The sequence below is a fragment of the Sesamum indicum genome, linkage group LG8 (assembly GCF_026168435.1).
Source record: "Sesamum indicum cultivar Baizhima isolate 11 linkage group LG8, ASM2616843v1, whole genome shotgun sequence".
Classification (NCBI taxonomy): Eukaryota; Viridiplantae; Streptophyta; class Magnoliopsida; order Lamiales; family Pedaliaceae; genus Sesamum; species Sesamum indicum.
In genome coordinates this window covers 2,356,876-2,371,789 of record NC_142664.1, presented here as the reverse complement: position 1 = coordinate 2,371,789, position 14,914 = coordinate 2,356,876, and the positions used below count along the sequence as shown (strand labels likewise).

At 33.7% G+C, this 14,914-nt stretch overlaps 1 protein-coding gene and 1 long non-coding RNA gene across 4 annotated transcripts; one reads left to right on the top strand and one right to left on the bottom strand.

Annotated features, from left to right (window-relative positions):
• The first annotated feature begins 4,756 nt into the window (after positions 1–4,756).
• Positions 4,757–8,644, top strand: LOC110012402 (G2/mitotic-specific cyclin S13-6-like). Of its 3 annotated transcripts, none has more exons than XR_016066689.1 (5): positions 4,757–5,035; positions 6,457–6,589; positions 6,691–6,750; positions 6,875–7,013; positions 7,651–8,644. XR_016066689.1 is itself a non-coding variant. In XM_020695799.2 (4 exons), exons 1-4 carry the CDS (start codon positions 4,999–5,001, stop codon positions 6,924–6,926), a joined length of 282 nt encoding a protein of 93 aa, XP_020551458.1. In that variant the 5' UTR covers positions 4,757–4,998; the 3' UTR covers positions 6,927–7,146. The 3 variants fall into 3 exon arrangements, 1 of the variants encoding a protein (XP_020551458.1); XR_016066690.1 differs by lacking the exon at positions 7,651–8,644 and adding an exon at positions 7,137–7,308; XM_020695799.2 differs by lacking the exon at positions 7,651–8,644 and having other exon boundaries at positions 6,875–7,146.
• A 203-nt stretch (positions 8,645–8,847) lies between these two features.
• On the bottom strand, positions 8,848–13,584 carry LOC148787100 (uncharacterized). Its single transcript, XR_016066681.1, has 3 exons — positions 13,242–13,584; positions 10,397–10,490; positions 8,848–10,291 (listed from the first exon to the last, which is right to left on the bottom strand). It is a non-coding gene; the product is annotated as an uncharacterized LOC148787100 (long non-coding RNA).
• Between the last annotated feature and the right edge of the window lie 1,330 nt (positions 13,585–14,914).

Genomic DNA, 14,914 nt, shown 5'->3' with positions numbered 1-14,914 from the left:
AATTAATAGGTGGCTCCTTTATTTTTTAAGCTTAACGGCATTGCTACATAACAAAATGTGCCAGCAGAGGTAATGAACTTGACTCTTTTTCGATCTTTAAGAAGAAAGGTTACAAATATGATGGCCATAATCATCTACCAACACCACTAACCTCAACATTAATGCATGGAATATGAAGATACATATGTTATAATTTAAATATCAAAATGCAATATATACTAACACAATCTAACTACTATGGCTCACTGAATGATGTTCAGTTATTGTAAGTTTGATGAATCCTTCTAAAAAGTCGTATTTTAACCCATCAGCAGAATCAGTCTTATACTTACCACACAGAGTTCAAATCTTTTCCTCATCTACGTATGCACTTTTATTTTTTTTTCCCAAGTTATGAAATCATCTAGACCATAAGACTCCTTCCTAATACCTACATATTGAGGTGCTCGATTTTTCTGCTACAGAAGTATCCATTGAAGATGCACCAGAGACCAACAATTGTATTTAGTCAGACCACACATTTTGTGATGAAAGCGAGCTTCCATGGCAAACTTCACCGCAAAGTATCAGCAACCCACTTTAATTCAATCTAGTCGTCCTACCATTTGTGACAAAATGAAAATTAAGGTCATCATAAATGTTTTTGCAAGTGGTAGTTAGCAATAAAATCAGAAAATTACACATATTTGCTACAGTTGTCCTGTTTGTCGCTAATGTTGTTGTTAAATTGCTATATCTTTCGGAAGAATGTAAAAATATTGAATCGTCATAAATTAAAAAGCAACTGTGGTATTTCAAGAAAAGTTCATCATCACAAATATTGTTGTAAGTTTGCAAACAATCTGATGATGTAGGCAAAAGCATAGCATATTGGTTGCAAACGAAGAGATTTAGTAGCTTTTAAGCCCCAAGACATCCTTTTCCTAGCGAGGCGCTTTTTCAGGACAAACCCGTAAGGCTCATAAGAAGCCAGAGCGGATAATACTTCGCGCGGTAGCACATTGATCATTTTGTTGACTATTTTGTTGGACCAAATGTGGTGACCATTTATCTTGTGGGATGAAAAAGACAATTGTTCCAAACATAGGCTTTAATCGTTGACTCTTTGTTCGTTTTACATCAATTACTTGTCTCGAGATAATAAGGTCTAGATATCATGCCTTGTGCAAATTATTTTGATCCTTTAATCTTGAAGTTAAGCTTAATTTCTTAAATGTGTAGCCTAATGAAAAGCTTGTGATAATTAATTTTACATGCCACTATGAATATCCCAAAATTATGTACATATATAGTCACAAGTTTTGTTTTAAACACCGAAAGATATATGAGATTAATAGTTTTCCACCACGACTAATAAGATCCACTTTACTGAAATAAACTTAATTCGACTTCTAAAAGAGTTATAGATAAGATTATTTACATTGCGACCATCAATTGAAGATTTAATAAAAGGTGGTATTTCATGATTAAATAAAAATTAAGGAAATTAATTAAAAATAAATTGTATTTTTAATCCCACAGGATAGAGGATCGAACACTTTTGGTCCCAAATTCATTTTTCGTCAAACACTGGCAGCCACGCATGTCATGTGTGTGTTGCCATCTATTTGTTACGGACATTAGGAGATAATGTTGAATGTGTCATAGAAGTCAAGTTTAGGACCATTTTAGATTTAGTGCGAGCTCAGAACTAAATGAGTAGACCGCCCCTATTATGTGGCATAAAAGTTGCAATTTTTTCGTAAAGTTTATCTTATATATTGTTTTACATGTTAATATCATAATTTGATTTTGCAATATAATCCGTCTATATATGTTCCGCCATCATTAATTTGGGTTGTCTTTATAATGAAAGAAAAAATAATAAAGTCGTTGCATTTGTCACTGAATTGTGGCAAAACAATACCGTGACTATTGTTGTGTCAAGGTTGTAATGAATCTCATTTGCTCAAATTAGCGACAGTATTTGTAACAAGATGCAATGATATTGCTGCCCAACAAGGTTGCAAACATTTGAGAACAAATTGTTCTCGCAAACATTCGTCATGGTTTGCGACAAAATTTGCAACGGCTGTCTTGTAATACTAATGATCCTAGAAAATTAGTCACAAAAGTTGTTACAATTTGTTGAATTGAATTTTCGGCATTAGTCTTTAAATTGCAAATTTTCTTTAATTACATGACTAAATTATTAAAATTGATTTAAGTAAGATAAAAAATGCCACCCCATATACTTACAGGACTAAAATTATAATTTTTTCCATTATAAAGTGCACAAAGAAATTCGACTAGTTTAGATTTTGGATAGTTGTGCTAGTTATAAGTTCACAACTACTTCTCAAGAGGAAACAAACAAAAATAGCATAGTCCTTCTAGTAATCTTACCGGTTCTCAAGAAAGAACTAATTACAAGTTCCCGCCAACTCCATCATTTATAGCTACTTCCACACCTTCACTTCAGTATCTCTAACTTGATTTCTACCACATTCAATCGATGTTTTGAAAACTGGACCAGTGATTAAATTATTGAATCATTGGATTGATCAGACCATATTGAAAAGATTGATTAACTCGAAATATATCATATACATGTATATTTTTGCAGCATATCAATACATTATATATGATCAAATTGTTAAATAAATTCAATTTATAACAAAATTAATAAAAAAATGTATAATTTACAATCTTTAACAAATTAAAAATAAAAAACCAACAAATCTCTTGGAGGAAACAAATTAAATCAAAATCCAAACTAACAAAAATTTTAAAATCTAAAAAACCTACAAACTATTGAAGCTTTAACGCTTTGTTGCTTCCCCATTTGGATCAAATAAATGTAGCAATTGGTGTCTCCAAATTTTTAATAATACAAAAGATTGGAGAAGCTTGGGGAGAAAGAAGTAGATGAAGAAGAAGACGGGAAGAAAACTTCTATTAGCCGTTAAAAATCAAACGAAAAGGAATCATGTGTCACACACATGAGGCTAGGAATGATGTTCGTAAACAAAAAAATCTTTTTTTTACTAGCCATTTCAGCCAATTGACCTTTAAATCAAACGAAAGGAGTCGTGTGTCACACACATGAGGCGAAAAACGAGATCATTTCTATCTGATGTTTAAATGGTCAACTAACAAAAATGATCAAAAGCATGGTCAGTCCAAGAATTAAAAGTGTTATTTTTCTTGATATGAAACTAAAATCAAATAAATGTTATTATTTAGGGACTAAAAGTATAATTTTTCTCTATATTGAACTAGTAATTATAATATAACCAAGCTATATCTAATGAAGTATATATTCTGCAACCATGTAAAGGAAAAAAGAAGATGTAATAAACGAACCACATATATATAATCAATTTATATTATTACATTTAACAAATCCTCACAAAACACACACACACACACACACATGAGACACTAATTTAAATGGTTGCAACAACTCTACAAAACAACAGAGTGCTTTCCTCCTTTCTTCAGGTATTGTTTGTTGGTCTCTATGGTGTTGGTTCTTCTTCATAATGATTTTCTTTTCCTCTCCATTTCTTAAAAGGAAAAGAAAAAAAATCATCGCTCATGTAGAGAAAAAAAATTAAAAGTTAGGCTCAACACCAAGAATGGAAAATGTCTATAAGGGTCAAAATATAAACGCAACACAGAAATAATAGATGATCACCAGCACACTTGAACCATAATTACATCACTTCTATATGGGAAAGAATTCTCGATCTTTCTTGCCTCAGGCAAAGAAAGCAATCGAAATATTTTGTTGCCAGGAAATCCAACTTTGAGCGAAGAATTAAGCCATGGAAATGAAGAATGGAGCTTTATATAAATTAAAAAGTTGATTAATTGACAGGACATTCCATTTTATCTTATATTGGGATAATAAGTCATTTGGTAACACTATCTATTAATTTGTCCAAGTCTCTACTAAACACAAATGAGTAACTGTGATATATATAATCAAAAGATTTTTTCTTTTCGATAGAATAATCAAAAGAATTCTGGAACCATTAAAAGACTTACAAATAAATCAATCACCAACTAATTCACAACATAATCATAAATTCACTATTTATTCCATACAATAAAGTAAACATGGCCTAAGAGTATGTTGTACTTTAACCATTTTTAGGTCAATTTCTAGTGAAAATTTTAAAAGTAAAACTATTAATATATGAGTTGTGAAATATAATCTTTTAGTTGAACCATTAAATATATAAAATGTTACAAATTTAAGTGCTTATGACCTTATCTTTTTATTTTTATAGAAACTTGCAATACCCTAAATTTTTTGATTTTACATTTCTCAAGGTAGCATTTCCGAATTTTAAATTTTGTTTCAAAATTAATTTATTGACCACTTTTTGATGAAAAATATGGCCATTATTTGAAGTTTCTTTCTATTAACTTAGTCCCAAAGATAAAAAAAAGAATATCAAATTGATGGATAACAACATATTAAGAGAATTTAAAGTGAAAAAAAATGACTAATAACATTAGAAACAAATATTAAAACTAAAAGAATTTAAAAGGACTATTTTTCTCCCTTCTAACGGCTAGTAAAGGTTTATACAAACCCATAAAACTGAACTAGAAACCTGATCAGAACCATTCATTCTCAGTAATCCAACGGATCCTATTCAAATCTGGAGAATATGACCGTTAACGCCAGAGAGGCGTCCCGCCACTTCGCCCACATTTTATATACTACGCTCTTCCGCCTTTACTCCGTCTCCTCTTCATCACTATTTTCTGACAAGAACGAACAGAAAAGGTAGAGAAAAAGATAATCTTGGAGAGAGAAAGAGGGAATTCTAGAGAGAGAGAAGGGAGGCGCTGTTTGTGAATTATGGTGATTGAAAACCCATAAGAAAGGTGAGACGAACAGCGGTGATCTCTTGGTGTTTCTATCGTCTTTCTTGGAGGGGTTCCCGAAATCAACGATCAAAAGAATAAGGGTTGGAGAAAGAAGAGGAATCAGGTTATGTGATGGCTTCTAGAGCTGTAGTTCCGGAGCAAGATAGAGGTAGAACGGAGGATTAATGCTTATCTTTGAATGATATATGTTAGCACGCGCCACTATAATTTTCTTTCAATATTTTCTTTGTTTGTGTAATCTTTTTGGTCTCTCTGATCCATCTTTTGTTAGAATTTAAGGGTGCTTCAGTGTGATTCTTGAAAGGATTCAAATGGGGTTTCTTTTCTTTACATGCAAAGACTATCTTGGGGGTTGCTGAATTTTGTGTGTTTATTCCATTGCTTATTCAGTTCCTGTTTAGAATCTTGAAGAGGGTTTTTGTGTTTTTTCTGTTCCTCAGGTTTGATCCATTTTGGGTTTTTCGGCTCTCTGATCTATTTTTGTGTTAGAATTGAAGGGTGTTTCACTGTGATTCTTGAAGGGATTCTAGTGGGGTTTTTTTTTCTTTACAGTGCAGAGACTATCTTGCGGGTTGCTGAATTTTGTGTGTTTATTCCATTGCTTATTTAGTTCTTATTTAGAATCTTGAAGATAGATTTCTGTGTTTTTTCTGTTCAACAGGTTTTGATCCATTTCTGGGTTTTTGGGCTCTCTGATCCATTTTTGTGTTAGAATTGAAGGGTGTTTCAATGTGATTCTTGAAGGGATTCTAGTGGGGTTTCTTTTCTTTACAGTGCAAAGACTATCTTGCGGGTTGCTGAATTTTGTTTGTTTATTCCATTGCTGATTCGTCTATTACTATCTATCGATGGTGAAGAGCAGCTGTGTCTCATTTCTTGTTTTGAACTTTGGCAAAGATGAAATACTTCTTTATGACATGGAAAGCTTTTGATCCTACAAAATTCTTGCTCTTTTAAACATAAAAACCGTTCTCGATAAGTAGTTCTTTTTGTTTGCGGGGCTATTATTTTTGCCTCCCTCTTCCTTTGGGGGGAAAGAAAAGCAGAATGATTTTACTAACTAGGCTGCTATAATTTGTGTGAAGAAAGAGCTCTAAAGATGATATTTGCATATTATTGTAAAGAATTTCTCTTCATTTTGTTTCGTTCCATGATATGCTTGTATTCTGTTCATCAGGTTTGATCAATGCTCAAAAGTTCATAGCTTCAGCTTCCTTTCCATGTATTTTGCGGAGATTTAAATTGAGGTTTATGCATGAATTTCCTCTAATAGTTCATGATCCGTTGATATTAATTCGTACCAGGCATTTCGTGAATTATTCATGGATTTGCTGCGTATATACTTGTTTTGTGATCCTTACGGCAAGAACAGAGTTCTAGACTTCTATTTGGGCTATCAACATTGCCTTTCTTGATAATTTTCTTCTCCTGGGGATAGAGTAGAATTGTTGACTTCCTTGATTCTTCTGTGTTCCAATCTGAATTATTACAAGATACAATGTTTTAGTTTTCATTTGATGCATAATTAGTCCTTGGAACTTCTGCTTCTTGGATAACGTGTTTGATCAGTTGGAGGAAGGAAGCAAAAGAACGGTCATGCCGAAGGCAGAAATCGACGAGTTCTCGGAGATTTTGGAAACTTCGTAACTGCACCAACTGTTGAGGGGAAACCTCAAAATCAGATCGCCCGCCCCATAACAAGGTTTCACTTCTGTACACCCACTCACACATGTGTGTTTGTGTGTTCTTGTTTTGTTAAAAGATAAAAGTAGCAGAAGAATTAACCACCATTTCTGATTTCAGGAGTTTTGGCGCACAATTACTGGCAAATGCACAAGCTGCAAAGAGAAAAACAACAGCAAGGTTGAAGAAAAAAAATAGAAAGAACTCCAATTGATCAAAGCTGCCAACATTGTCTTTTTAATTTTCTTGAGTACTGCCCTTTACAGCATTTGTGAGATAACAAAATTTTGCAATAACTATGCAGAAGCTACTGGCAGAAATTGTTGATGATTTGGCCGGAAAAGATGGTGCTGTGAAACCAGCCGTACCTCATAAGAAGGAATCCTTGAAGCTGAAGGAGGCTAACTAAAATTACTTGGCTTTCCTCAACACATTAAAGAAAGGTAGATTTTGATTTGCTGACCTAAAAATAAATTGGTAGGGAGATGCGATCTTACCCGTTAGTTTTTGGAGCTCTTTGATTGTTGTCGGCGATTTTAGCTTCATGATAGCCTCTATCTTTTCAGGGTTCGCCTCTATCCCTCGTTTTCTAACCATGTAGCTAAAGAATTTTCCGCTACCTACTCCAAACATGCACTTAGACGTGTTCAACTTCATCCCATTAGTCCTCCTTATAGCGAACGCTTGATTCAGGTGCATCAAATGATCGTTGGATCTCAAACTCTTTACGAGCATGTCGTCCACATAGGTCTCCATTGACTTTCTTGTATCTGTTCGTCTAGATTCTTGGGATGAAGTCTTTGTTGGTCCTAATCTCTGTCTAGATTTGTATGTTCTGACTTTGGACTTGGACCAACATGACCTCTGCTGGGAAAAGGTTCTTCTGGAACTCCAGGGTGGGAGTTACTATTTTGCTTCTTCCTCTTCCTTGACTCACTTGATTCTCCTATAATAGTTGGAAAATAGAGGAGTTCGTTTGATTTAACCTCTCAGTCTTTTCATTTTCTTCTAACACCAAATCATTCAAATTGTCTTTAAGAAAAGACATTTTTCGCACCATTGAATCTAGCTGTCCTTCAGGTACTTTGTATGATTGGATCAACATTCTCCTCCATGGACTGCATATGTTTGTGAAGAACATTGGAGCTGCTACTTCTGTTGTTACGCCACTCTGAAAGAAATATTTGTGAAACCAATAAATATATTCATCTACTGCGCAAATATTTCTGAGTTCAAGGCTGATGACAGCCTGTCCATATTCTCTAGCCTTTTCTGCTCTACTTCCTTCGAAGTATCCATCTCCGATGAAGTGTATTTTGATAAGTCTTCATAGTCGGTTTGCATTCGCGTCTTTCGAATCTCTGTCAAGGATCTCAACTTGCAAGCTTTATATCGAGCTCTAGGGTAGCTGCTGCTATCTTGATGGCTGCAACCCATTCGTTTATTAATTTCTCGGTATTTCGAAAACCTGAGGTTTAGTATAGTGTCATATGTAGGAATTTATCTATTCTGTTTCTACTGGTTGGGATTCTACCATGGATTTCAGTGGAGTGTAGACGCCTCACTGCATTTCCTGGTAGCACTTGTCGAACTTCAAAATTTCTCACCCATTCTTTTTTTTTTTCTTTGTATTTCTAGAATCTTGAAATATTCCTTGTTATCATTGTAACTCGAACTTTCGTTCGGTTCCATTTTCTCTCAAAGAGTCACCTACATTAGTGGATAAATAATTTCAAAATGTAATATAATCATATATTTTTTCAATCAACCTAGGCTCTAATACCATTCTAAGCGAGCATGTACAAAAATATGCATTAGAATGCAAAATAATTGAGATTAAAATAAACTGCTCATTTTAAAGCTAGAAAAGGGTAAAATTATCCGAAAATTGGCCAGATTTGTGCGAAGGACTAAAATTACGACCTTTTTGAAATTTACAGGACTAAAATTGCCAATCGTAAAGTTACGGGACCAAGAACGCCCCCCCCCCCCCCCCTTACTTACAGGACTATTTTTGCAATTACGCCAATTTGGATTTTGAAAAGTTTTGGGCAGTAATTTATCTTTTATTAACCATGTTACAAATTTTAAATTGTTGTAGAATATAAAATTTAGTAATAATTTATTAAGTATTAACAAAATAATTATTATATGTCTTATAATAACTACAATTATTAAGATTTTTTTATAAAATGTTCTTAATGAATATATAATTTTATTTCATTGTTTATGAGTTTTGTTCTTCTATTTCTCAATTTTTTTTTTGTCTTGCCTTTGTTTATTTTCCTATACTTAAGTCAACCATTTTTATGCTATTATTGAATAATTTGAATTTTGATTTTTCTATGAAGAATTTCATGAAAAACATATTTTGACTGTGTAGGTTGTAGTAATATATATATTTTTTGCTATCAAATTTGTTAATTTTTTTTTGTGTCACTTGATTTTTTGAGGTTTATTTATATATGTTTTAGTAGCTAAAATTGATATATGGGAAAAAGATTAATTTGGTCCAATAAGTTTCCTCGCGTTCAATTTTAGTCCGTTATGTTTAAGCATTTTCCAATTAAGTATAGTAACTTGCAGAATCGCTTAAATTAGGACCACAGATGGAATTTTGGACACTTTTACCCCTGTGCGGATTTTAAAAGAACTGTTTTAGTCCATTTACACTAAAATTCTAATTTTTCATCCATGCTCGCCAAAATAGTATCAGAGCCTGGTTTATTGAAAAAATATATGATTCCACTAATAGAGGAGATCCTTTGACAGAAAATGGAACCGAAAGTTCGAGTTACTATGAAAATAAAAAATATTTCTAGATTCTGGAAATACAGAGAAGAGAATTTCTCATGAAAATTCTTGACAAGTGTTACAATGGCACCAAGCGGATTGATCCAAAAGAGAAATTTTGAAGTTTGACAAGTGCTACTAGGAAATGCAGTGAAGCGTCTACACTACATTGAAATACATGGTAGAATCCCAGCCAGGAGAAGCGGAACGGGTAAATTCCTACATAATTTTAGTTCTAATTATGAGTGATTGGAAAGAACTCGAGCTGAGCGAGATACAAAAGACAGTTCAAGACTATAGACCTATAAAAATAGAATCCTTGGGCATAGACGAGGTTCTTAAGATTCTTCCCGATCTACACAAAGACCACACAGATTTGAAGGCAGAAATTGCAAATCTAAAGAGACCAAAAAATCAGGGATGCCCTTAGAACAATACTTCTTCTACATTAGAAGGCGAAGGCCACGGAGATTCCAGACAAGATCTAATTATCACATCTATCATATTTATAAAAAGAGCGGATCTATCATATCTATAAGAATTGGCGAAATCCTATTCCCAAGATTGTGGATTTAGTTAATATACGAACCAATGAAATCACTCCAACGCTACCACCGCCGGAGGGAAGTACATGTTCTAATGATCCTCCACAGGACCAATCGATAAGAGAAAATGTGACTTTCCACACTAATGCCACTCCAACATTTGTGGGAACCATGAAGAAAAATCCAGATAGAAATCCAAAGAGAGTGCCGAAAAATACACCTTGGGCAAGGACCATGCTCCAGCCCTTACATCTATATGTCGCTATACTGAACCTGGATATTATCGATTTTCGAAATACTAAGAAATGGGTTGCAGCCATCAAGATACACCTTGGGCAGGGACCATGCTTCAGCCCTTACATCCATATGACGCTATACTGAGCCTGCATAGTATCGATTTTCAAAACACTGAGAAATGGTTTGCAGCCAAGATAGCAACAACTACCCTAGAGCTCGACAAGGAAAACCATAAAGTTTATAGAGTTGACCTTAGAGGAATCCATGTAGATTGGATGGGATAATACACTAGAAGATACCAAAGCCAGCATCCTTGCCGGAGATTCGAAAGGTGCGATTGTAGACCTGTTAGGAAGACTTATCAAAATACACTTCATCGGAGATGGATACTTCGAAGGAAGTAGAGCAGAAAAGGATAGAGAATATGGACACGCTCTCTTCAGCCTTGAACTAAAAAGTATTTGCATAGTAGACGAATATATCCATTGGTTTCGCAAGTATTTCTTTTCGAGTGGAGTCTCCAATGTTCTTCGCAATGATATGCAGTCCATGTAGGAAAATATGTTGATCCAGTCATACAAAGTACCTGAAGGACAACTAGACTCAGTGGCACGAAGAATGTCTTTCCAAAAGACAAACTGAGATTGGTGTTATCAAGCATTCATCCAGAAGAACATGAAAAGACTGAAAGGTAAAATCAAAACGAACTCCTCTCTATTGTGAAAACAATGTTTTTTCAACTATTATAGGAGAATCAAGCGAGCCAAGAAAAAGGAGGAAGCAAAATAATGACTCCTACCCCAGGAGTTCAAGAAGAACCTTTTCCCGGCAGAGATCATGGTGGTCTAAGTCCAAAGTTAGAACATATAAATTTGGACAGAGAACGGCTTCATCCCAAGGATCTAGACGAACAGATGCAAGATGCATAGGAAGAACCCCTATAAGAAGATATCCTTCAAAATCTATATAATGCATTAATTCGTAAGGATGGAACAAGTTTTAATAAATAAAATACATCTGTTGTTCAACACAAAGTGTAAACTTAGCTAAAATTTTTGTATAACAATAACGACCCTAATAATTTTGAAACGGAAGGCTTGTAGAAAGAAAAACTTAAAAAGAAAGAAAATCATAAAATGAATAGGAAAAGAATAATGTTTCCGTCATTTGATAGAAAAAAAAAGATGTGATAAATGAATTTCATCTTTTGTTATCTTTAACGGAAAAAGAGAGGATTAAGAAAAGATGGATTATTACAAAAAAATAGGAGTAATTAGATGAAGATTAAGTAGTACACAAAAATTATATATGGAACATTATTTAGAATAGCAAGTCGTGATAGAGAAAAAAGAAATATCAATAGGAAAACTTAAGACCAATAGGAAATATCAAAGAAAAATGAACAAGAAAATAAGGAGAATAAGCAGTCGAGGAAAAGAAATTTTAGAGAAACAATATTTTTTGTTCATTCAAGATGCAAAATATAGGAACAAGCAAGTAGAGCACCCAAGAGGTTGAAAGAAACAGAACCTGACTCTCTCGATCATTTCAACTAGTAGCAGAAAGACATTCAAGTAAATAATGGCAGAACATACAAGTTCCAATATTGAAGGGAATTGAATCAAATCTGAAAATCAAGGAGATCAAGTAAAGAACCTGAAGTATGTGAGCTGGATCCTGAGGAGACATTTGGACTAAACAAGGAGATCTTGAATCAGTTGGTATGTGGAGAGGATACTAAAATGGTTCAGGAATTTGAAGATGATGGTATTAGAGAAGTGAACAGCGTGAAATCCTCTGGAATGCATTTATCCCAAAAGACAACTTAAGAGGCCATACCTCTAAAGATGATCTGGTTATATCACGTGAAACAATCGCAAACAAGTCAATAAGTTTGACTGAGGATGGAAGAGACACAGAAGACACACTTTCTTCTCATACTGCAGAGATTTCTTCTCAGAACTCTGCAGATTCCCCAATTGCACAAAACCATTGAAAGAAGTGATTCTTGCTACCGAGCACCTCAGAAGAAGAACCACCCGCTGGGGATAAAACAAATCCGTTCACCAGCTCTACTTCTTTTGTAAAGCTTCTGCAGATGGCTGGCACTGTACTACATGGTGTTTATGAAAAAGGTACTGAAAAAAACATGTCTTATAAAAATACACAAGTGCAATCAGAAAGGTTGGCCCTTAACTTGCAGAATGAGGGCCACCTGGAGAAGCCTACATTCCCTGCTAAACCTGTCAAGTCTATTTTCTGTCATGCACCCAGCTCAGGAGCACAAACACCAGATTTTGAGTTGTCTCAAAAACACAGCAAGGGCATCAACAAAGAAAAACTTAAGACGAAGAGGAAATCTTGCTAAAGAAATTATGTTCTGATTCATTCAACAAAATAAAAGAAAATTCGTGTCACGAAATTGAAAAGACAAGCTTATAGAAGGATTATTTTCTTGAAAAAATCACAAGTGCACGATCAAACTTTTTCGATGATTTCAGCTTCACAAGCTATAATTTTAGTACGCAAAATAATTCGTTGGTTCGGAAGTCGACCAAATGCTGATAGATTTCGACTCTATTCTATATAGATATCTATCTCCTGCCTTATACAAAGGGACAGTAAAATAATGAAGGCGGCTGATCAGCCACATTACATACTGATGCACATGTATAACATTTTCACAACCACCAGCACACTAATTTTCAAGAAACTAATTTATGTAACCATTTGATCTGTAGTAGTAAACAAATTTCTCAAGTGACAAGCTAATTAAGGGTTCTTTTCTTTTGCCTCAGATTTTGTTAGACTTCAAATTGTGGGCATTAAATTACACATTTGTCTTAGACAACGTTTCTCAAGAGCACACACGATCAAACATGACCAAGTTGGTTGGTGGTGACAAATTTTTAAGAAACATAAAATTGAAGGAAACAAACAAGTCACAGTTAAAAAGCAGCATCGCCAACCCAACATATACTTAATCAAAGCAATTAATAATCACACTCAGTTTTCTTGGAGATTCACCAAAAAGTCCAAGCAAACAATCCCAAGACAATGTGGAAACAGATTAGCAGTGAGAATTAAAGAACAAACCTGTAGAGGATGTATGAACTGAAGGCCGACTCATCCTTTACTCCACCTTCATTTCTTGAACCCTTTTCGCTTCACATTCCTTCCGCCCCCTAACACTTTCTTTCTCTTCTTCTCACAAAGCCCTTTTCTTCTTCAACTTTCATCATTCTCCCACCCCCACCACTCTCCTCTTCCTTCTTGGAGAGGAGTTTGAGGATTGACCATCGGAGTGGGTAACAACGGCCCTTCTTTGCGAGATTTTCTTGATTTGTCTTTTCGACCGTTAGGGAAAAGATGGTTCTTATTTGTCAAGAAGAAGAGAAGAATGGATTTTCTAAATTCATGATTCAAGAAACAAATTTCACTCTGTATATACAAAGGGAAGAAGGAGCAATTTATTAACTGCCTCCCAACGGCTAGTAAAGTACACAAGTGCGACTACTAACCAAGAACGAAGAAAAGAAAAATACAACTTTGTGAAGAAACGTTCTTTGACTAAAGAAGTTGTTAGTGTCATTTAGAATAATAATATCAACTTCTTCCATCCTTAGTCTTCTGTCTGTTATTCATCATCGTTCAAACTTCAAAGCAATCTCTTGCTGTGCTGTTCTTGGATAGCTATTTACAGCCATTCTCATCACTGTTGAGTTATATCTAGCTTTGCACCGTTATATTATGTATCTTTCAATCACACGTTACTTTTGTCTTTTCGACTGTTGTCTTCAACTTTTCATTCAAACAAACTCTTTTTAAAATTATGACGTTGCCTTGAACTTTTCGTTCAGACAAACTTTTTTTAAAATTCTAAGCCATAACGGAATTGATAACTGGATTGACTCAGATAAGTATATTAGTTAGTTATGGATGGAGGGTTTCTCAATTTGAAAAATTAAAGACTATGATGGACGGATACATCTATATAGACACAAGTCATACAAAAAATCTAAAATCTCAAAAATTTAGAGTACGTAAAAGACACTGGCACAACTCTATACAGTAAAACCTCTATAAATTAATAATCATGGGACCATGAAATTTTATTAATTTAGAGAGATATTAATTTATCGATAAATTAATATTTTATTAATTAAAAGAGAGATTCTTTTAAATTCAACAAATTTAGTACATATGTATTGAAAATAAATGAATTCATATATGTTTCATTGATTATATTCATGCATCAATTAATTTTTTATAACTAATTAAATATATTCATGTATAATATCAATTCATTATTTACAATTAACTATTATATTCATAGACACATGTATCAATTCATTGGTATAACTTAAATATACATGTTTACATTAATTCGCTGCACTTAAATAACTATTATACCCAATTAAATATATTCATGCATGATGAATGAAACATATACTACATAAATCTCAATATGATAATAAAATAATTCATCACACCATGTCTTCTCATCTAAAAGGCATCGCAAAATCATCCATGAATGATCAAATGCGTAAAGCATTACAGACTTCACATTTTAGTAAATTACCATAATATTTATAATTGTAATATTGATGAATTATTAATTTAGAGTTTTAATGGGACCTAATATTTATAAAGGAATTTTCCAAAAAATTATTATTTTATTATCTTATCGAATTTGATGATTTTTTACAAAGGCCCAAGTCAGGACCGGAAGATTTTATTATTTTAGAGAGTTTATTAATTTATAGAGT